Source organism: Molossus molossus, unplaced genomic scaffold (genome assembly GCF_014108415.1).
Source record: "Molossus molossus isolate mMolMol1 unplaced genomic scaffold, mMolMol1.p scaffold_m16_p_3, whole genome shotgun sequence".
Classification (NCBI taxonomy): Eukaryota; Metazoa; Chordata; class Mammalia; order Chiroptera; family Molossidae; genus Molossus; species Molossus molossus.
Genome location: NW_023425366.1, coordinates 30,941,012 through 30,965,757, shown reverse-complemented (window position 1 = coordinate 30,965,757; position 24,746 = coordinate 30,941,012). Strand labels below are relative to the sequence as shown.

General features: G+C 44.8%; 1 protein-coding gene across 1 annotated transcript in view; it reads right to left on the bottom strand.

Moving 5' to 3' along the window:
- The window catches only part of LOC118641837 (death associated protein), a 55,653-nt gene that overhangs the window by 26,305 nt on the left and 4,602 nt on the right, over positions 1 to 24,746 (bottom strand). The window contains exon 2 of the mRNA XM_036279427.1: positions 15,885 to 15,981. Coding sequence (XP_036135320.1) covers positions 15,885 to 15,981 — 97 coding nt within the window. The remainder of the gene's footprint in view (positions 1 to 15,884; positions 15,982 to 24,746) is intronic.

Sequence of the window (24,746 nt, the reverse complement as noted above, 5' to 3'; positions counted from 1 at the left end):
GGTAGCAGGAAACTCACAGAAACTCTTCTATCTTAACTGAGCTTGGAGGGAAACCAGTATCTAGTCATACAATCCTAGTACAGAAAATAACTTTTCAATAACTTATCCCCTGCTCTCTGGGAAAAGCAGGTTGGTTGCAGAACATAAGCAGTGGCAACAGAGCAGCAAGAGTCTTTGGAATCACAGACTAGGGTTCGAAGCTAACTCTGTCAGTTCCTATCAGAATGACCCTGGGCCTGTTGTTAGCCTCTCCCCGCAGATTTCCTCATCCATAAACGGAGGGTCCACCGGCCCCTTGCAGGCTGTGAAGGCAAAACAAGACTATATTTGGCCATGAGATTTTCTGAATGATGCTGAATTGCTTGTTTAATAGCAGAGACAATCTTCCAAACGTCTCATTCCCAAGGCCAATTAAAATGAGACATGATCATAAACTCAACAGGCTGAATGACAGACACTTTCAAAATGGATTAAAGAGCCGTGAAATAAATGTCCACTCCTGCCCTAAGGACAGTTCTCACTGACAATGTCCCTCCCCTGCCCTCTGGAGCACTTATCAATATGGTGGTCAATTAAGAAGTTATAACTACTTATCAGTAGCTAAAGGCTAAATTATCTATATAACATTTTCTACCTTTTACATAGCGCCGTTCCATTCCAGGGGTGGGTAGTAGACTTCATCAGCGTTACAAAGACTGGGACAGAGTCTGGCTACTCAGGGTGTGGTCAGAGCAAATAGCACCAAACCCCTGGGAGCCTTGAGAAATGCAGCCTCAGGCCCCATCCCAGACCTGCTGATGCAAAATTTGCATTTTGACAAGATTCCCTGGGGCAATGTGCAAGAGCACTAAATCTAGAGAGGCTCTGCACACTCCTCAGTCACTGAGATGAGGTGGGCCAGAGGATGGTGAAGGTGTTGCCCCAGGACTCAGGAGACCAAGATTCTCCTGGTCGCTGGTCAGCCATTTCTGATTAGCCAAGCACTACTGGGCAAGTCACGTCACTGTCCACCAGTCTTCCCTTCATGCCCCCGTTAAAATGAAAACTGTGAAGGATCTGACATTTTACCTTACTTGGCAGCTAGCCAGTTAGTTTGCCACTGTGCGTGCACATGTGCCTCTGTGTGTGTGTGTGTACACAGAAGACACAAGACTTCTGGAACAAACCCATAGCTAACATAATACAGAATGGTGAAAGGTTGAAAGCTTTCCTCCCAAAATCAGGAACAAGGCTAGGGTGTTGTTCTCAAAACTCCTATTCAACATAGACTGGAAGTCCTAGCCAGAGCAGTCACGCAAGAAAAAGAAACAACAGGCATCTAAATTGGAAAGGAAGGAAAAAAACTGTCTCTGTTTGTAGATGATATGATCTTAAAAATCCTAAAGGCTCCACCCAAAACCAGTTAGACTGATAAATGAATTCAGTAAAGATGCAGAATATAAAATCAACATACAGATAGATGCCAGTTACATTTCTATATAGTAACAACAAAGTATCTGAAAAAGAAAAATTTTAGGTTGCACTTATAAAAGCATCAAAAAAAACTTAGGAATAAATTTAGGAGGTGAAAGATCTGTACATTGAATACAAAAATAAAACACTGATAAAAGAAATTGAAGAAGGCACAAATAATTGGAAAGATATACCATATTCATGGATCAGAAGAATTAATATTGTTAAAATGTTCATACTACCCAAAGTGATCCGCAGAGTCAATGCAATCAATGCAATCTTTATTAAAATTCCAATGATATTTTTCACAGAAATAGAAAAAAAAAATCCTAAAATTGGTATGAAACCACAAAAGATCCTATATAGCCACAGCAATTCTCAGAAAGAAAAACAAAGCTGGAGGCATCACAATTCTTGATTTCAATCTATATTATAAAGCTATTATAATTAAAACAGTATGGTACTGACATAAAAACACAGGTCACACAGACCAGTGGAACGTAATAGAGAACCCAGAAATAAACCCCTAACATCTATGGTCAACCGTTATTTGAGAAGGAAGCCAAAAACACTCAATGGGGAAAGAATAGTCTCTTTAATAAATAGTGCTGGGAAAATTGGCATTCACACACAAAAGAATGAAAATGTACCCCTATCTAACACCACTCACGAAAACTAATTTGAAACAGATGAAGGACTTAAATGTAAGACCCAAACTATAAAACTCCTAGAAGAAAACATAGGGAAAAAGCTCCCTGACATTGGTCTTGGCAACAAACAATTTTTTGGATAGGACATCAAAAGTGCAAGCAACCAAGCAAAAATAAATTGAGGCCATCTTACTAAAAAGCTTCTGCGCAGCAAAATGAACAATCAACAAAGTGAAAAAGCAACCCATAAATGAGAGAAAATACTTGCAAATCATATATTTGATAAGGTTAATACTCAAATATAAAGAACTCACATAACTCAATAACAATAACAAAAAATAAAAATGGCCAACAGGCACATGAAAAGGTGCTCAACATCATTAACCCTGAGGGAAATGCTGATCAGAACCACAATGAGGTATCACTTCGCACTTGTTAGAATGGCTATTATCAAGAAGACAAGACATAAGTGTTGGCAAGGATATGGAGAAAAGGGATTCCTTGTACACTGTTGGTGGGAATGGAAACTGGTTTAGACACTGTGGAAAACAGTACGGAGGTCCCTCAACTAAAACCAGAACTACCATGTGATTTGCTTATTAATATGTGTTTACAAATATTTACTCTTGTAAATTCTTTGCTCATGTCCTTTTTATAGGGAATTTGATGTTTTTCTTCTATTTTATTTACTTATTTTCATTTGTTTCTTTTTTAAATTTTCTTTTTCAATTATAGTTTACATTCAGTATTATTCTGTATTAGTTTCAGGTGTACAGCATAACGGTTGGACAGTGATACACTTTACAAAGTGTTTTCCCCAATATTTCTGGTACCCACCTGGCACCATACATAGTTCTTACAATATTATTGACTACATTCCCTGTCCTGTGGTGTACAGGAATCTGACATTCATTTTCACAGTCTGTATTAGGTTTTTAATTATCACCACTATTTTTAAAAATACATAAATATAGTTACTTAAAATGTTGGGGAGAAGATTCAGACTTAGTACAAAGACAGCAATGGAGACTTCTGATGGAAGAACACTCCATTTTTTTGCTTTATTTTTCAGAGTTTCAGGGAAATGATATAAATGGATGTATAGAGTAGTAGATTCTGGGTTCAAGAAATTAAAGCAGTGCTACTGATTTATAATGTAATTGGTCCATGAGTGTTATTTAGAAACCTGACCTGCCAGTAAGACCAGGTAAATGGATATACTCATCAAACTCCTAGGTTGAAATTAATTGCAAACCAGGAGGAACATATGTTGCTTAAAGATAGGAGTTTTTGGCCATGACCCACATGGAGAGACATCCCTCCTCATGAAGCCCTATGCCAAAGTGTGTGTGAAGAGAGGGGGAATCATGGAGAGCGCGTGGCAGGGGACGGAGGTCCAGCCAGCCCTCCCTCTAGCATCAGCACATCACTTGCTCTGCCTTTTCCAAAATGCCAATTTACACTGCTCTCCGACCAGTCCTATCTCCCCATATGTCTGCTTATCAGAGGGTCTCAACTTTTCCTTGTTAATTAAACAGCATGTTAATTAACAACATTCATGTTGTTAATTGTCCTATCTTTTCCCTCAAACCACAGAACTCACCAATATTGCAGGATATCAACAACTCTTTCTCCAATAGAGTTTCTGCTTTACTGAATCCATGTGTACCAAAAGTCAACTTTAGCTGCAGAGGTAAAGCTATTCTGTAGACAGGAATGTTGTTAAATAAATGGAACCAATTACTACTCCTATAATCAAACAATATTTACACTCAATTGCACCTTCAAAAACAGGAGCTCACATCTGAAATTGCATATTTCTCCTCTATCATCTTAGCTTTCCTTTCCTTCATTTCCCACCTCTCACAATGTCTTCCCAAAGGAGTAAACAGCAGTGACTTCTCTACATTCAGGTAGACTGGCCCAAGATGCTCTAAATTTCATCATGACACCAAGAAAACCTGCTACGAAAGAACACATCATAAATGTCATTTATAACATTCACTCTCATACTTTGAATCTTTAGTCCTGACATATAAATTAAAAGCTATCCAGAATAAGAAGTTAGTGGTAGCAGTCCAACTTTTTGGCCAAATTCTTGTAAGACCCCAGCCACACTTGTTTCTCTAGTGCCTTGCAGTCCTCCCTGTGTGGCACTGCTTGGTAGAATGCCAGGGAGGCCACAGCCCACCGCCTTCCCACCAGCACACCAAACAACCTATAATGATTGTGCCTTGTTTGCAAAATCCTTAGTCTCAGGCTTGACTATAACTCTTGAAGCCATTTCCACACAGACCCTATTCTGGCTTCCCCTCAGCACAAAACTCATCTTTTCAGAGACCCCACGTCAACAGTGGAGAAAAGTGCTTGGTAATCCTGAGCGTCAGCATGAGCGTGACTAAGCAAGCTTAAACACACTCGTGGGCTCGTGAGGACACTGTCTGACGGGGTGTCCCGTGGCAGCAGCCCTGGCCTGCTTCTTCATTTCCTCTCTTCCCCACTGCAGATGCCTCGACCAACGCGCTCTGCAGAGGCCTTGGCTGTACCAGCGGTGGCTAGGAACATTCTCTTGGGCTGCCCTCCATGTGCGGTTTTCCCAGAAGCTGAGGAACATGCGTTCCTTTTCCTGCCCTATTTTTCTTCATGGCACTGCCAACTCCACTTGTACAGCATCTACCTTTATTCAGTTGCCTACGAGTACAGTGTCCGGTGTCCCCACTTGACTGTAAGCTGTGAGAAAGGGATTTTATTTGGTTCATGGTGTCTCAACTGGGGTGCAGAATGCCTGGCACATAGTAGGTGCTTTCAGATACTGGGTGAATGAATGAATGGCCTGGAGCAGGGCAGTGGAATACTGGGATCTGTGTGCAATGGGAAATCAGCTACAGGCTGCTGTTTGAACAAATTATTGGGCACAAAACCTCTGTTCCATAACAATCTACTAGAAGAACAGGGGACAGTGCAATTCTAGTAACTTAACCAATGTCCCTTGGTTAGTTCTGATGGCGCCTGCAGAGACTAACTAAGATTTGGTCTTAGTCACAGAGCCCTCCATTTTTCATTTGAAATGTGTATGGCCACCACTATGTCCATAACTGGGTTCAAACACACAAGCTTCTGGGGACCAGGTGTGGCTTTAAGAGGGTGGCACTCTGTGAGAGTCCTTCAGGAGGGATCTTTCTGTGGCACTGCCTGCTGCCAGTCCTGACTCAGACCCTGGGCCTAGGCCCTGGCCTCTTGCTGCCGGCCTCGCTGGCCTGGGATCCTAAGCCCTGTGCTACGCTTCCCGAACTTTGATCTCCAGGCTCTCGGCCAAGGTTCTGACCTCTGGCTCTGTGCCCTCCCTCGACTTCACTCCTCTTTGGTATAGACCTGGGTGACTGCTCTTCCCTTGGCGCCAGGAAACATCTCTGGACTGGCCTACCCATGACTCATACAGCCTGGGGCACTGGTGCCTGACTTCCCAACAACCACTCTGCTCAAACCGTGGGTCTCAGCAATGTTTGAGGTAGAGAGAGTCCCATGACCCAATTCGGGCCAGTAAGTTTGTTTGATGGCTTCTGGCAAAGCTTTTCTTGTTCCAAAAGAGAGTCAAGAAGAGATGCCCTTTCTTCCTCTGGATGCATCATGCTTGGATGTGAAGGGTGGACCTACTGTGGCAACCTACCACCCACCTGTAGAGAAAGCTACCCCAGGAGGAAAGCAGAGCTCCCAGTGGTGCAGAGAGGTAGACCTGAATGAGCCTGAGGGGCCCATCTCGCCTGCAGCGAACCCTACCCTAGGCCTTCTTCACAGGAGACGGTGTGTCCCTGCTGCGTTTGCTGCTGTGGCGGAAGGCATGCCTTTCCTCACCACTGCATGAACGGTCCTGGTGTCCCTGAGTGTTGCAGCCATGGCCTTCCAGAGAGTCATGTCATCAGAATTTGCTTCCACTTTCCCAGCTAAGAGAATATGTGGGTTTGGATTGCAGCCCTGGTTCCTAATCTTTCATGCATGAGGATGTCTTTAATTGGGGTAACATTTGCATATCATGTAAGTCACCATTTGAACCACTTTAAAGTAAAAGTACAATTCACTGGCTGCTATGTCACTGTCACCCCCACCTAATTTCAGAACACTTTCATTATCCCCAAAGAAAGCATTAAGCAGTTACTCCCTATTTCCCTTCCCAGCCACGAGTCTGCTTTCTATCTCTTTAGATTTGCTTATTATGGACATTTTATTTTTTTATTTTTTTTATCCTCACCTGAGGACATTTTTCCACTTTTTGTTCAGGTAGAGTGGGAGGGAGAAAGAGGAACAGAGAGAGAAAGAGAAAGATCGATGTGAAAGGAACACATCGAGTGGCTGCCACTCGCACAACCGACCAGGGCTGGGGACAAACTGCAATCGAGGTATGCGCCCTTAGCGGGAACCGAACCCGGGTCTCTCAGGACCGCAGGCCAACGCTCTAACCGCTGAGCCAAACCGGCCAGGACTGGACATTTTATATAAATGGAATCATATACTATGTGGCCTTTAGTGTCATGCTTTCTTCACTTAGCATAATACTGTCCAGGTTCATCCAATATTGTAACATGTGTCAGCACTTCATTCTTCTTTATAGCTGAATAATATTCCACTGTATGGATATAACATGTTTTGTTTATCCAGTCATCATTTGGGGGACACTTGGTTTGTTTCTACTTTTTTTTCTGTTGTAAATAATGATGTGATGAACAATCATGTATTAGCTTTTGTTTGAACACCTGTTTCAATTCACTTGGGTATATACCTAGGAGTAGAATTGCCAGGTCATATGGTAATGTCATGTTTAACTTTTTTAGGAACCACCAAACTGATGTTCAGAGTAGTGAGGTCTTCTTTATTTGTTTCTTCAAAAACAATTGTTTTTTATTGTGGCAAAACACATATAACATAAAATTTACTATCTAAACCATTTGTAAGTGTACAGTTCAGTAGTGCTAACTATACGTACGTTGCTGTGAAACACCTCTAGAACCTTTTTGTCTTTCAGAACTGAAACTCTATGCCCATTAAACAACAGCTTCCTCTTGCCCTTCCCCGCCACCTCTGGCAACTACCATTTTACTCTATGAATTTGATTACTTTAGATACCTCATGTAAGTGGAACCATACAGTTTTGTCCCTTTGTGACTGGCTTACTTCACTTAGCACCCATGTGGTAGCATGGGACAGGAGTTCTTTCTTTTTTAAGTTTGCACAGCATTCCATTGTATGGATATACTGTACTTGTTTATCCAACCATCTGTCAATGGACATTTGGGCTGTTTTCACCTCTTGGATATTGTAAACAGTGCTGCTGTAAACATGGTGTGCAAATATCTCTGAGACCTCTCTTTCAGTTCTTTTGAAGATATACCCAGAAAGGGACAAAGACTTCTTTTAATGTAAAAAACTTTGTGGATCTCTACCAGTTAGGTGCTTTGCCCCATCTGTTTCCCTGAGACATGAATCATCCCTTTGTCCAGCATCTCCATGCTGTAGCCCTCCCACCTGTTGGTCACTTAGTAGCCATCCTGGTTATCAGACTGACCAGAGGTCTCAGTGCTTCTGTACAAGTCACGCTAATTTTACTTAATAATGGCCTCAAAGCCATTCACACAGCTTTTATTACATTATCATTGTTCTATTTTTATTATTAGTTATTATTATTAATCTCTTACTATACCCAATTTATAAATTAAACTTTATAAGTCTGTATGTAGAAGAAAAAAACATATCTATTAGGTTCAGTACTATCTGCAGTTTCAGGCATCCACTGGGGGTCTTGGAAGGTGTATCCTGTGGATAAGGGGGACTAGTAGTTCATTTTCTGAGTGCTGTGCATTCTGAGACAGTTTATTTAAATAGAGGGTTTAAAAATTCCAGGCATAGTAATTATAATGTAATAAACTCAATAAAGGGCTCTTGTTTCTATGTAGTTATTCTTATATGTAGCATTATTCTATGAAGTTATTATATGTTTCATTCTACAAAATCCAACCACTAGAGAGTTGATTTAAATTCAGTTCACATGTTTATGTAATAAGAAAACTCTGCTGATAAATAGTGCAACCCTTTGAGTCACACCATAAAAACAAAAGAGCCATCCGTTCCAAGAGGCTGCCTCCAGGGCAGATGCAAAGAACAGTGTCTGGAGGGGAAATTGATGGCTCCATTCCTCCCTCCCTTCCTTCCATCCAATAGGAGGAGCCCTCCCAGTGTGGAGGGGAGCCCACAGTCTTGTAAGGAGGCTGGAGGCTAGGGAAGGAAGAGGGAGCAGGCACAGAGTGCTCAGAAGCTCATCAATCACACCTGGTTTCCACATCTGTTCTGGAACCAGCTGTGCCAACACTGCCTCCACGCCAGTTACCAGCAGCCCAGGCACTGGAGAAAAGCTGGGCCTTGAGCACTTTCCTTCTCCCTCCCAAACTGAAGGAGTCCAGCCTGGCTCCTGGGAGGCCCATAGGCTTCCTCCCTCTGTGAGCAGTGAGCCTCCAACTGGCTGCCTGTCAGACTCGAGGCTTCCTCCGCTGCCCATCTTCATGAAAGGAGAACTCAGAGACCGTGTTCCTGACAAGGCTAATAGTGCCCATGACTTCTAGGACACAGAGTGTCTGGGTCACACACATCATACTCTGTGTTCACTGGGTGGTTCTGGGAAAAACTTCTTAAAATGCACATGGCTGTGTTCCTATTTATGATGCTAGTGTGCACACAGCCACAGGTTTTAGAGGAAACGTTCATTTATCCCACGTACAACAGGAACACTGATACTGGAGCCACCACTAAGCAACCAAGGCCAAGGCGCTTCTTTGTGCTTGAGAGGGCACAGGAGATAAACAGGCAAATCTATTCTGTTTACATTTATTTTTATCTACCAAAGCAAAATGAATTAAAAGCTTTATCATCATGAACTAGTGGACTGTTTTGCTTGTTTGCCTTGGTCCTCAGGGCTCTGGAGGCAGGAGTGGGGTCACCACCTCCAGGTCCTGGTGCCCCTTGGTTGCTTCCAGTGTCTTGCAACATATATGGGACACTGTCTGGCTAATGCGGAGTGGATTAAGTTCTCTAGTTTTATCCTTGATCCAGCCCAAGCACCTAGAACTGTACTCAAATGTATTATGAATAAATTTAAACTAACTTTTACAGAATGAATAAGTGGCTTAAAAATATTCCTGCGCAATAAACCTTTGGAGGCCAAAGTTAACACAAGTACAAGCCAAAGGGAACAATAACAAAAGAGAAAAGTTTAAGTACTTCATGAGCCACATTACAAATCTAATCAGATTTCAAGCTGCCTCCCCCACAAACCCTGAAATCACCAAGAAGGTCATTAGAAATTTAGATTTAAACCTAAATCATTAATGAGAACCCTCACCTCAAGCGACCTTGAAATATTAGTAACTGATAGTATAAAGTCGAAATGATTAGCAAGACACTGAAATAGTGCTTATTTCAACTTTATCTAATGCATTAATATCCCTTTTATAATTTATATAATGGTAGGATAGTATAATGTATAATTTTAAATGAATATACATATATTGGGGTACAGGCACAAAAGTGTTTAAGTTGATGGGGCCCCACCTGGTCACAGAGCACCCCCACCTGTCTGCTGGCAGAGTAAGTGGCACTCACCATGGAAGCCTCACAGTTAATAAATTAACTGTGGCATGTCAATGGAGCTGGGCACTGTCAACCGATGCCTAGTGGCATGAGGTGCTGCCTGCTTGATATGGGCTGAATTGTGTTCCCCCTCCCCTCCAGATTCCAGTGGTAATGTCCTAACCCCCAATCCCTCAGAATGGGACTGTGCTGACATGTTTATAACCCCATAAGTGATGATTGAGACTGTAGACTAAGTGCAAATTATTGTGCTGACTTGTTTACAGCTCCATAATTGATGATTGGGAAAGTCACTGTGTACTCTCTAGCTGAACCTGTTTTATAAAGAAGAAATTGTTGGGAGCCGCTATGGCTACGTGTCTGACAGAGTCCACAGAGCCTGGAGGTTCTGAGTCAGAGACTCGACCTCCCCAACAATCTCAAGGAATTAGGCTTGCATTGTGTTTGTGCAGCTTGGGGCTAAGTATGATCCAATGTACTATGAAATGCCTGGGTGTTCCTGTTATCTGCAAGGCAAACTAATTCTACACAGCATTGTTGTAGCCCTGGGCATTATATTTTCTGTAAGGTATAAAGGCATGTAATAAAGCATGTCGGGGCTGATTCCGAAGACTCTGTCACAGGGGTATTTGGAATCAGACGCCGGCTGGCTAATAAAAGGCTCTTATTTGGACTTTAATTCTCCAGTGGTCTTTCTTTGACTCTGGTGCACCACAACATTTGGAGGCCCCAGGGCTGGTCTCCGAGAACTTGGGATCAGTCGCCAGCCGGCTTTGCTCTCTACTTGGCTTTAATTTGGCTCTAGTGGCCTCTCGGTTCTCTCGCGCCACAACAGGACCTTATTTGAAATAGAGTTGGTTGTTGAACATGTAATTAGTTAAGATGAGGTCATCCTGGAGCAGGGTGAGTCCCTTCATCAGTGAGTGGCAGAAGTCCTTCTCAGAAGGGAGTTGGACACAGATGCGCACACAGGGAGGACACCCTGGGAAGATTACAGGTGTGCTGCCTCCAGCCAAGGAACTACCGGGAGCTGCAGGAGAGACCCAGAACAGGTCTTCCCTCAGGTTTCAGAGGGAGCACAGCCCTGCTGACACCCTGCTCTGGAACTCTGGGCCTCCAGAACTGGAAGGGAATACATTTCTATAGTTTAACACACCCAGTTGGGGTCCTCTGTCATGAAAGCCCTAGGGAGCTGACACCCTGCTTCTGAGGGGTGGCTGCCAGCCTGGTAGGAAGTTCTGCCCACTAAAGTGGAGGGATGGGAGTGGGTTTGTCTGAGCCTTTGCGGAGCCATGGAGAGTGCAGTGCTGCCCTCAGGATGGACTGTAGACTAAGTGCAGACAGGCACCCACCCTCCCTGGGCCGCCTCTCCCCATGCCATCTGGCATGCTCCCAGCTGACATGGGCTGCCTTCAGGTGGTGCCCGTGTTGTGCTGACAAGCCCCATCCTGTTTAGTGCCTTTCCTTGTGACCTGGCACTACAAATTGTTCCAGGCTCATCTTGTCTTTTTCTTGCTCTGGCCTTGCAATTAACCAGTTCTCCAAGGAACCCTGGTTCCCTTGATTGGGGAATAGTGTTTAGGAACCAAGATCTGGGCCCTCAGGATGCTCATGGCTATGTGGCTGTTTAGTTTTGTTTAGGTCTTCTCAGTGAACACAGCTAGGAAATACAGGTGTGTACACTATTCCTCCCCTTATAGATCTATTTCTGCATGTATGTATATGTCTGTATATATCTGCTATCTATCCATCCATCCATCCATCTATCCAATCATCTATCTATCTACCCATCCATCCATCCATCCATTTAAAACTATGAGTTCATATAATACTTCCAATTCCAACTCAACACTACAAAGTTCATTTTAATCTTCTCTCTTTCCTATTTGTAACCTTTTTTTCTGACAGTGAGCAACTTGGCTGTCACTACACACAATATATTTCCTTATTTGTTCAATCTTAGTATATACACAAAGCACTTTCAGAACTGCTAACCTAAACATACTCCTGTAAGAAACACATTTACTAACTGGTGTACTCCATCCATCCATCCATCCATCCATCCATCCATCCATCCATCCTTTTTAGCCTTATAGTATTCAGTCAAAATACTATTTTCCAAAGTTACTTAGGTTAGGTCTTTTCTTCCCACTCCTTCAATTGGTATAACTATGTGGCCCTTTGCATTATAGTTAGGTTCATCTGTTACTGTTTGCGTTCCACTATAGGTCGCTACATAATGGGTGGTTTGAATTGTATGCTGATTTTTGGGTATGTGAAACAGGACCATGAGCCTAGTCACAGCTGTAAAGAGCTGAGCTCAGAGAAGGGCTGCCCCCTCTTCGTCCTTATTCACCATCCTTATTCCCCTGCCTTCCGCCCCTTCCCGCCCACCCCCAGTCCACACCTAAACCCTTCCATTTCTAGTTTATTCTTCCTGTCACCTATCCTGTTTATTGTCTTGTACCAAGCCCGACTCATGCTTGGGCGTGGTAACCAGACAGAACCTCAGTCCATGCTTGACACTAAACTGCTTTCTTTAGTCCATTCTATGCCTGCAACTTCTCCTCTACATAATGCACCTTGATCAGCAAAACGCTTTGAGGAAAATCACGGCTTTCCTTAATTAGGTCAGTTCTAAGACAGAACCTAGCAGCCCCTCAGGAAGGGATCAGCTAATAACAGTGAAGCCTATGGAGCCACAGGTAACTAGAACTCAGCTGGATGGAAATTCCTGAGCAAATTTCCAAACTACTGCTACACCCCCTCCTTTTTTAAAATGTAGCACCTCAAAACAATTTGACAACAAAGGAAATTATTTCTAAATCTCTGAAAAATTATAAGATTAAAGGGATGAAAGGAGTATAAATATTTGCAATAACAATAATTACAAGTAAGAGCTGTGGTTTTGGTTCTCTTGGTCACATAACATGCTCTTCAATGTTTCACTTGTTCACTTCCCTGTAATCAGTATTTGATTATCAGCTTAATGAGGAAGGAAGCCACCAGAGAGGAGTTAGTAAACACAAAGCCAGTTTTAAAAACTTTGGAAGGAAAACCAAGTGTTTTTGCAAAGGAGGAAATTGGCACCTGGAACCATGCACTTATTTTCATATCCAGAGAACCCTTGAATCCAAATATGAAAATATACAAAGCTTTAGGATTAGGGTAATGTGGATGTGGAAGTCATATACCATGACATTTCCAAGAGAATAATTAATGTTCGACAAATTCTGAAAACAAAACAAAATAGGCCTTCCTATATGTGAAGTATTTCCAGTCACCAGAAACTTTTTTTCGCACTGATAATTAGACCATCTGTAGATGGTGAGGCTGCAGAGGTAAGATTATGGGCTGGAGGAATATGGAAAAGGTTATGGGCAACCCCAGAATCCTGGCCTGGCCTCTGACCAAGTATGTATCATTGGGCTGGAAAGCCTCCCTAAGCCTTGGTTTCTTTACCTCCTCATGGTCACAGTCATATCCATTCACAGGTGGTGAGCTTTAAACTCGACGTGAAACACTCGGTAGTGCCCAGCACAGAACTGGCACTCAACTGGTAAGCACAGCCTAGAAGCTAAGAGTGGGGACTCTGGACCCAGCCACCAATGCCAGGATGCTGGCTCTGCTGTGTGAGCTTCGGAAAGTCACTTAACCTCTCTAAACTGTTGGAACAGGGCCAGACACATTACACTGTAAAATATTAGGGATGCTGATTAACTAGAATTATTCAGTCAGCCTGGAGAAAATGAGGAGCATCAGGGGTGAAGTTAACCAGTACGCAGGGGCTGGAAAGTTGTGTTGGCAGCATAGGTCAACAACTTGACTCCACAGAGTCTGACCCCATCCATCTGTCCATGGTGTGTCCAGTGGTTTAACCCTCAGTGGTCAAGAGTGAAGCTGAAGTCAGGAGGACAAGAGCTAGCCCACCCACAGGGACCCATTACAGCCACCCTGCTGCAGGGAACAAACCCCCTGCTCATGTTATGCAAACCCCACTCTGCCGTCAGACTGCTTCACGATACTTGGTTCCAGAAAGAATAAACCTTATGTGAGTGAGATGCTAAGCTCTAGAGTCCTGGGTGCCCGCTCCTTTCTCATGCAATTGTTCATTCTCTGGCATATTTATTTACAAGGTGCATCATTCATAAATACCACATTTCAACTCGTGAAAAAAATCAACGGAAAGAAAATGAACGGGCTGTTCTGTCCTTATTTCTTTTTTTTTTTATCCTCACCGAGGACATTTTTCCATTTTTTATTCAGACAGAGCGGGAGGGAGAGAGAGGAAGAGAGAGAGAGAGAAACATCAACGTGAAAGGGACACATTGACTGGCTGCCACCCGCACGACCCAACCAGGGTCGGGGACAAACTGCAACCGAAGTACATGCCCTTAGCGGGAACCGAACCCTGGTCTCTCTGGACCGCAGGCTGACACTCTAACCGCTGAGCCAAACCGGCCAGGGCCTTATTTCTAAGCATGCTAATAAATTATCATCTCTCACTGTATTGACACTGTCACACAAGAAAAAGCTATTTGAGCCTTATTCCACTTACTCTCAAATGAACTTTCCAGAGTTTTTTTCCAGGCAGGGCTTTCTCTCTCATCCCTCTTCCCTCTTAAGTAAACAACTGGATATGGAGAAAGGACATCCAGGTTTCCCAGGCCCACATGCTCTCCTCCTTGAACGAGAATCTTCTGAAAGCTCAGTTTCCTTATACTGTGTATGGAGGCAACATGGAAGCTGGACTGACCCACGCGTGCAGAAGGGAAAGCGTCTCGCTGGGTGTGAGATCACACCAGATCACCACGTGCTGCCCGGGACCCACAGAGAGCGCTGCAGAGAGCATGCCCTAGTTTATTTTCCTGAGATCTGACCCCTGCCCTAAAACCCTGGACTTCTCACTTCTGAAACAAAGCAGACCCCGAGGTTTTCAGATACAGGACTGTGGACCTCTAGGGGTTCCTCGTGCTGCTGTTTCACACACAGCTTTGTGGAAATAGCCAGCGGGGAAGATGTTAGCATCTTCTTTAAACCACTTCTTTTTTTAAAACCAGAACTTGGGCTGGGCCTTCATGTTGCTGATCTCATGACTTAAAATGGGCAAGTCACTCAGAAACTTTGCCCCACAGTGACTGCAGGGTAACTCACAGCACCTGGACATCTGCAGAAAACACCCAGAGGTGCAGCATATACATACGGGGACACGTGGGGCCCACATGGGGCCACCAAGAACATGCACATCCTGTTTAGGGACACAAGCTTGTGGGAGCAGTTCAGCAAGAAGCCTGGCCTGCTCTGGACCCTGTTAGACTTGGGTATAAATTCCGGACCCCACTTAATGACAAGGCACACAATGTGGGCATGTTTATAGTCTCTGTGGACTTGAGTTTCCCAAGTGTAAATCAAGAGAATGCCTCCTCCTATTAAGGACTACTGGACTAAAATTAAATAATGTGCCTGATCCACAGAAACACAGGTTAGCTGCTCTCTACACCCTTTCTACACTTACTTTCCTCCTCTGGGGAGACACCCTCTGGGACAAGTTGCAAGGTAGAAAGTTTAGTGCTCACTTTCTTCTATGTGGACCAGCTCTATGTGGTATATGCATTTGTGGTGCATGTTTGTGTATTACAAGGTGGGAGGAAATGGACTGGTACTGAGGTCCTTGAACCAAAACTGACATCAGACCTCTGAGGAAAACAGTTAACATACAGATAGAGAAATCCGGGACCCAGGGGGGCTGGGGACACAGATGTCATTTAAGGTCACTTGGATGTGGCTGAAGAACTGGGAAAGCCCAGATGCTTGCGTATATTTTTCAAATCAATAGTTCGCTACCCTGGCTGCACAGGTTGCCAGGCCCACCCCAGAGATTCAACCAGTATGGCATTTTCACAGGTCTCCAGGCTACAGGCCACAGATTGACAGCATTCGCGGAGACAGAGTCAGAAAAGAGGGTGTGTTCTAGATGCCCCATTTCTCCCCTGAGAACAGAGCCCCCACCTCACTGATTAGAAAAGGAAAAATACACAGGAGGGGCCCAACACAGCCCAGGAGTTATCAGAAGCAGAGAACAGACATTAATGTTTAACTGAACAATGGCTGTTTGTGCCACGGGCTGGAGGTCCACCAGCACTCTCCCACCTGGGGCTCTCCCACTCTTCCTCGTCCTTGTCTTTCTCTTCTTTGGTGTCTCCAGTATGGGGGTGCTTCTGCACGATTCGCATGCCACCAGCTTTCACTGAAAGGAAACGAAGGGAGTGTGATCAGTGTGGAAATGGAACCCCAGAGGGCCAGGGGAACCAGCTCAAGTCTTTGGTTGCCCCGTGGCCACAAGTCAGTCCAGATAACCTGGCATCAACGGTGACTGACAGAAGGTTGGTGTTGTTGGGGGAAGAGTCAATAGAACCCGGCACTCAGCGCTGTCTTTTTATTCCAGCTCCACTTAGAAGCTCCTCGTGGCTCTTGTTCTTCAGTCGCATAAGCATTCCATGCGAGCAGCAGTGGGACCAGAGTGCAAACCACTGGACAAAGTGGCTGCCTGCTTTAGGCTCTGTACGTCTTCTGGACGCAACAAGGTCCCACTGAGTCCCCGCCTTATGACAGTTCCTCAAATACTGACGATGTTTTTAAAAAAATTCTGAATAGTCTTGCATTTTTTATTTTTCAATTATAGTTGACATACAATAATATGTTTCAGGCGTACACTGTAGTGATCCAACATTTATATACCTTACACGAAGTGATCACTGTGATAAGTAATCATCTGTCACTGTACAGTTATTACAATATTATTGACTTCATGCTGCACTTTACATCCCACTTATTTTATAACCAGAATTTTGTACTTCGTAATCCTTTCCCCTTTCCACCCCTCCCCTCACCCTTCCTCTTTGGCAACCATCAGTTTGTTCTCTGTATCTGAGTTTATTCTGTTATATTTTGTTAGTTTTGTTTTTAGATTCCACATGTAAGTGAAACTATATAGTACTTGTTTCCAGCGATGCTTCCGCTGGGTGATACAGCTGCAGGCGACGTGGGACAGTGGCTGAGCCAGTCACAGGTGCTGCTCAGGGGCAGCCAAGACTTCTGCTGCAGCCTTTCCCACACTGTGCTGTGAAACCCGAGTGCAGGCAGATGTCCATTCAGTTTTTAAAACAGCCTTGACATGGAATTCACATACAATACAATTCACCCATTTCAGTGTTTTCTTTTAGTGTATTTTGAATTGTACAACCGTCAACACAATCAACTTGAGAACATTTTCATCACCCCAAACAGAAGCCCCAAATCACAGTCATTCCCTAATCCTTCCTCTCCCCCAGCAACCAGCAGCCAGTCATCTGGATTTGCCTATCCTGGATTTTGGACATAAATGAAATAGTAAAATACATGGTCTTTTGGTGGCTGGCTTTTTTCACTTACTATGTTTTCAAGGTTTACCCATGTTGTAGCTGTTTCAGGACTTTATTCCTTTTCATGATTAAATAATATTCCGTTGCATGGGTAGATTACATTTAACTCATCCACTCAGCTGTTGATGGACATTTGGTTTGTTTCTACATTTTGGCTGTAATAAATAATGAAGCCATGGACAAGCTGAGTACAAGTTTCCGTGTGGATACACGAACACACACCTTCATTTTCTTGAGTATATATCTAGTAGTGGAATAGCCGGGTCACGCAGTCACTCTATATATACCATTTTGAGGAACTACAAAGCCACAGCATCATTTTCTATTCCAACCACTCTGAGGGTTCCAGTTTCCCCACATGCTCACCAACACTTGTTGTCACCTGTCTTTTAAATGACAGCCATCCTAGTGGGTCTGAACTGGTATCTTGTCATAGTTTGATTTCTGTTTCCTCAATGGCTATTATTTTGCAAGAAAACAAAAACAAAAACAGAAAATGTGGATTCCAGATCTGTTAGGTGTGGGAAATGCTAGGTTGAACAAAATGAAACGGGTTTCTTCAAGACAGATTCTCTCGCCCTTTAATGTGCACGATGAAGCTTTATGAGGTGCACAGTGTGCCATCTTCCCCAAATGTTTGTGCCCACAGAACTTTTACCCCCGTCCCAGTGATTCAGGTTATCATCCTGTAGGACTACAGTGTTCCACAGAATGGTTTGAAAATGGTGCCCTATATCCAAAAAACCAGCCTCGTGTGGTCACCAGCACATGCTTTGGGGTCAGCCTCCATGTCCTCAGCTATGTGGTCTCAGACTCAACCCCTCAAAGCCTTGCTGTTTCATCTGCAAAAAAGGGATCAGAGCAACATCCTAAAATCGAGGAGTTTAAATGAGGCTGCTGAAATCCTAATCCCCAATGTGATGATATTTAAAGGTGGGGCCTTTGGGAGGTGATTAGGTCATGAGGGTGGGACACTCATAAACAGACTCAGAGCTCTTATAAGGAGACCCCAGAGAGCTCCCTCGCCTTTTCCACCACACGAGGACACAGGAAAGACTGCTATCTAAGAGCCAGGAATCGGACCCTCACTAGACACTGAATCTGCTGGTACCCTGATCTGGGACTTGCAGCCTGAAGAACTGCTGTTTATAAGCCACAGTCTGTGCCAGTCTGTTATAACAGCCCGGACAGGCTCAGAGAGGCGCTGGTAGTCTGGGCACGGGCTGGATATAGGAGAGCCCTGTCAACTGCGCTCACGACCTCCAGGCTCAGCCCTCCTCGCCTCCCTCCTCAGGACAGCGTTGTCCCGTTCAGCTCCCGGCGCAGCACAGTCCACTTGTCAGGCCATGCTCTCTGGCATTTCAGACTTGGTTGGACCCTGCTGAACTAGGAAGTCCAGAACAAGTTTCTTTATGATACGGAAGAACGGGAAAAATAACGTGAAATGTCCCCTCAGGCTCCCACACTTCGAGGTCATGAGTGTTCCATCTCCCTGGCAGTTTGCCAGCTCCCCGCCTTCAGGAAGCTGACACCTGCTTCGTGGGCAACAGCACCTAGCAATATCCGCCAGGAACAGGCACAGCGTGGTTCTACTCAGTTCTTATGTTTTTCATTCTTTTATATATTTCATCATTTTAGACATATTGTCTTATAGGTGTCTATCCAATTATTTTACTACCCGAGGTCTTTGGGAATCTAATCTACTGTCTGTCTGTCTGCTGACTCTCTCTTGTTGGGGGGTGATTGTAGATTACGAACTTGTTTCCAGTTGGGCTTCATCTGTGGGGATCCTCTGGGGCCTGGCACACAGGCAGCGTCCTTTCAGAGATGCTATAGGTACTCTGCCAGGCCGGAGCGCAGGAGCCTGGAAACCCTTTCTATGTCAGAGTCCTCAGGAATTGCCGAAGTGTAAATCTGAACTCACAGCCCATGCAAGGCAGGCTTGCATTCGCAACTTCTCAAAAACACATTTTCTTCATCTGGGCACAGGCTAAAACAGAGTAGCTTTCTCACCTTCCCACTGGCCATATTTCTTCCCTCTACCCTCTCTCCATGGGTTTGGCCCCGGAGCACCCAGCTTTCTGCTGGGGTCTTGGGTTAAGTGAGGCTGTTGGGTGGGCTCTAGTCTAGTAGGACTGGTGTCCTTAGAAGAGAAGGAAGAGACATCAGGTCACTCTCTGCCTAATGGCTCATATTAACTGTTATAAATTTCAGTTTCTTCTTTGGGTGTGGTTCCCCCACTTTGGGGGATTTCCCTCACTTTGGGCTCATATTTAAAAAAGGAAGAAAACAAAAATACCATCTGCAGTTGGCTTATCAACATTTCCCAGTTATGTAGTACAGTAAACCTTAAGGAATGGAGACTGAAGAAGAAAATTCTATAGCATGTTTAAGATAATTTACCACTCTATTAAAATAAATGTTTTTGTGTGTGTATTTTTGTTTTTTTGCCAAAGGAGGAGGCTGGAAGAAGTGTCCCACTAAATGTTTTGTTTTTTTTTTTAAATATATTTTTGCCCCCCACCCCATGTCCACTAGAAGTTTAACTAAGAGTGCTGTTATGGGTTTAATTGTGGTCTCTCCAAATTCCTATGTTGAAGCCCTAATCCCATAACCTCAGAATGTGACTGTATTTGGAAATAAGGGCATTTACAGAGGTGACTGGTTGGGGCTCTAATCTATGGGGCTGGTGTTCTTATAAGAAGGAGAAAAGACACTGGGAAGGCACAGAGGAAAGGCCCCATGAGGACACTGGGAAGGCAGCAGTCTGCAAGCCAAGGAGCGAGGCCTCAGGAGGAACCAGACCCGCCAGCACCTTGATCGTGAACTTCGAGCCTCCAGAACTGTGAGAAAATACATTTCTGTTGTTTAGTCATCCCAGTCTCTGATCTTTTGTTATAGCAGCCTTAGCAAACTAATAGAGTTACTCACTTAAAAATGATCTCTGGCGCAGCCGGCATGGCTCATTGAATTAAGCGTCGTCCTATGGACTAAGAGGTCCTGGTTCGATTCCCAGTCAGGGCACATGCCCAGGTTGTAGTCTCAATTCCCAGTAGGGGGCGTGCAGCTGATCAATGTTTCTCTCTCACATTGATGTTTCTATCTCTCTCTCCCTTCCTCTCTCTCTAAAGAAATCAATGAAAACATATTAAAAAAAAGATTTCTGGATCATTACAACTTGGCAGACATAGAATTTTAAAACTCTAACTCATAGCTATTTTTTTATAAACTAAAAGTAAAAAGGGCAATGCAAGTGACTACAAAAACACAATGCATGTCAAGGTGACATTTTAAGTTATCGTCATCTAAAGCTCACACAGAGTGGCCTGTCTACTCCTCTGCTGAAGGAAGTACACATGACAAAGCTCAGTCACTCTGCATTACCACTTCCTTTAGTTTAGTTTATAAAAACAATTAACTTCATGCATCCCTCACAGTATGTGTGGTAATTAATGCAGCAATAAAAAGTGGCAATGATAATAACTCATGGCTGAGACAGATTCATTTTAACTTGCAATCCTGCTGAAAAATATGACAGCACATATTTATTGGGATTGTTTTATCATTGTCCAGAATTCTTCATTTGTGAAAATACAAAAACAGAATTATTTTTGCAGAAATCTTTGTGGAGTATTTGCATATATATATATATATATATATATATATATATATATATGTATATATATATTTTTATAAGAGACATTAGAAAAACTTAGATTTTTGTTGTGTTTATTATTCAAACTCGAGCTTCAAATGTAAAGAAAATAAGCTTCCTCTTAGCAGACATGCCACGGATCCTCAAGCCAGACTCCTGGGTTCAAATCGCAGCTCGGCCCACCTACGCACGTGCGCACATTTGTGTAGGTGTCTGGGTGAGATGCTAACTCTCTGTGCCACAGGCTCCTCTGTCTGTGAAGAAAGGATGACAGTGCTCCCCCATGCCCGAGGGGTTCGCTGAGGACTAAATGAGGTAGCACACATGAAACGCCTGGCACACGGCAAATGCCCAACTATCATCTACTCCCATTAAACAAGTTTTAACAATTGGCATCTAGTACTTGGAGAGACCAGCAGTCTTCGAGTCCTTGGTGTATCAATATCTCCCCATTGTCATTTCCTCATATGTAAAGTTCAGATGACACGACTCATGGGGTTGTGGAGTAAGGGACACCCTGTAGGGTGCTGCCCAAAGGGCTCTCCGCGGGCATGGTCAGCTCATCCTCACCAGGACAGTTGTCAGGACACCATCTCAGTAAGGAAGCCTCTGGAGAATCGCAGACCCTGGAGAACTCGCACTTTGCCGCTCTTCTTCACCTCGCTGTGTGCCAGGCACCGTTCCAGCCAATGGCTGTGTGTCCTCGCACTTCACAGGAGCTCTACGAGGTAGATCCCCAGGCACGGAGCAGGGAAGCCCATGGCCCCAGTCACACAGCCAGGGACCACAGAGCTGCATCTGACCCAGCAGCCTCTGCCCTGAATCCCACCTTGCTCAGACCCTACAGGAAACAGAGCATCACTGCTCCTTAGGGAAACACAAAGTGATGGCCCACACGCAGGTTCTGGGTACTCTGCTACCTAGGCGGGGAAAGGAGTTTCATGTTAAAAGTTCTCTGAGAAGCAGCTTTCTGCCCAAGGGGCAAAGGGAGCAAAGGAAGCATCCTCCACCATCAGAGCTGGCCAGGTAAGAAATACTGAGGAAGCAACTGACACATATTCTCCCATGGCCAGGCGTACCCTCAGGTGTCAGGGTGCCTGCTGTGAGAGGGACACTGCTTGCTCTCTACTCACACTCAACAAGCTGGAAAGGTCCACCATGGGAGAAGGGCAGGGGCGTGAGAGGTCTCTCCAGGGTCGCTCATGACTGTAAGTGCCCCAGGAACCAGGGTATGGGCTCTAGCAGGGAATAGGAGGGGCTGTTAATTCACACAAATGTCCCAAAAGCACTAATTTAGGTATTGGAGCAAGACTTGCAAGTGTATGCAGTCTTTGTTCTTGCCTGAGGAGCTACTGGAGTACTTTTTTTTTTTTTTATCCTCATCCGAGGACATTTTTGCATTTTTTGTTCAGACAGAGCGGGAGGGAGAGAGAGGAAGAGAGAGAGAGAGAAACATTGATGTGAAGGGACACATCGAGTGGTTGCCACCCGCAAGACCAACCAGGGCCGAGGACAAACTGCAACCGAGGTACATGCCCTTAGCGGGAACCGAACCCGGGTCTCTCTGTACCGCGGGCCGATGCTCTAACCGCTGAGCCAAACCGGCCAGGGCTACTGGAGTATTATTATTCAAAGGAAAGCAAATCCACCCAATAGGAGAGGACTGTTCAAGTGAGAACAAAAGAAAACCACCCGAGCTGTGGTCTGGGCATAAACCTAATCTTCTCAAGTAGAGTGGTGCAGTGGCAGGTAAGTGAGGGGAAACAGAACTGGCCCATCCTGGCATTGGTAAGATGAGATGGGACAAGGGTGAAGGTCCACCTCATTGCAGAGAAATGGCTCTACCAGGAGAGGGGAGAGCCTTGAGCAAGCAAAAATTTCACTCATGTCTGTGGGGGCTGCTGGAACTGAGATGGGAGCCCCATAAAGAGAAAGTGGAGAAGATAAAAGGCGAGAGGCACAGAAAACCTGTGTGGAGACCAGGCACCCCAATGAAGAGTTATGGGGAACCCAAGGAGAGCCCCGCTTCTAGAAGGAGTGGAGTCCTGACAGGGCTTTCAGGGGGAGTCCTGACAGGGGGAGTGAGTGGAAGTAATGGCTTGTACTAAAAAATGAACCTCTGATAAATTCTTGAACTTGCACCCCTGATGGTTCATGTCTCAGATAGCTGAGGAAGAATGAAGGGAACTGCTATTCTGCACTTAGAATCACAGCTCATTCAGGTGGGAAGGCCATCACATTACACAGGGGCAACCCCCTTCACTTTCCAGAAGGGGACACGAAGTTCAGAGCCATGGCCTGTGGGCCTGGGCCATGGAGCTCTGAATCAGAGCTAGACACGCCAGGCTGTCTTCCACAGTAGTCGTGCTCCATTCCACAACGGCATGGTAACATGAAGGACGGCCTGCCAGAGCTGAGCAGTGGGGTCAAGGCAACAGCAGCTGCAGTGTATCCTGAAGTTAAGGGAGGCTGGTTTTTAAAAGTCCAGGAAAAAGTAGGATCCATGCCTGGAGATGCTCTGAAGAAGCCTGGCACTGGGGCCTGGCTAGGTGCTCACCCATTTCAACCCGACTTCCTTGCAATTGGTTTCAGGCCATTTACCTTGATCATGGTCAAGTCGAAAGAAAAGAGCCTAAGTCCTTGGGTCCTGTGAATGTGTTGGTTTCCATGGAAAAGAGGAATTAAGGTTGCTGATCAGCGGACCATAAAGCAAGATTAGTTTGGATTATCCAGGGGAACCTACTATTGACCTGGGCCCCGAGGCCAAGGCGACTAAATGACTCCATTTTTATCATCAATGGACCTTCCTCAATATTTTTCCAATAACAGGTTAATTACTCCTAGAAGTAAAGGAATTTTGCCTGAGATTATGGCTGCCCTGTGTTGGGAGGCATCTGCAGTTTCCAAGTACTGGTAATTGCAGGCATTTGCAGATTCTTGTGAGCCTGGTGAATAATGCTAATCTGACTTCTGAAATCGCTGTCACACCCACTATTGTACTGGTCCCCTGGGGGAAGGGGGGCAAGAGGGGGATGGGGCTTCTGTCTTTAAAATCAAAAGAGCAAGAAGAATCTGGTGCTGAGGATCTGGGGAAGCTGTACCCCCCAGCCCGCCGGTGTAATGAAGTGCTCCTTTACAATTCAGCTGTGCGTCTCTGGTTATCTTGCTGACACATTAGAGCACTATCATCAAAAGGGTCCTGAAATGTGAAAGAGGGAGGCAGAAGAAGAATCAGGGTCAGAGTGATGTGAGAAAGACCTGACCAGCCATTGCCACCTTTGAAGATGGAGGAAGGGGCCACGCACCAAGGAATGGGGCAGCCTCTGGAAACTGGAGGCAAAAAAACGAATTCTTCCCTTGAGCTTCCAGAAGGAACCAACCCTGCAGACACCTTGATTTTAGCCTGGTGAGACCACTTGGACTTTTTACCTCCAGAACTGTAAAATAACAAAGCTGTGCTCTGTCAAGCCTCTAGGTTTACAGTGCTTTGCTACTGCAGCCACAGGAAACAAACACAGTGACACATGCCACTCACAGGCTGCACCATAAGGCCCTGCACCGTGCTCTACACTTGCTGTGCCCCCTGCAGGGCCATGCAGAGATGGCAGAGTGGTGCTGCAGGGGGGCCTGGGCCTCTGCCCTGGGACTTATCTGAGGTGCCACCCGAGAAAGAAAGAAATCCTGACTTGTTCAGCCAATAATGTTTTGGGTTATTTGTTACAATGGCGAGTATAACTGTAACCAATAGTATTTTATGCAAAAGTGAATATTCTCTAAACAAAAAGACTTCTGAAGTTGGGAAGGGGAAGAATTCACAAAACCAAGTAGGAATGCACCAGGCAATGTTTGAAAACAGAGCACACACAGAAGAAAAGAGTACTAGAGACCAGAGGTTAAGTCCAAACACACCTTAGAAATGCTGTGGTCCACTCTGAC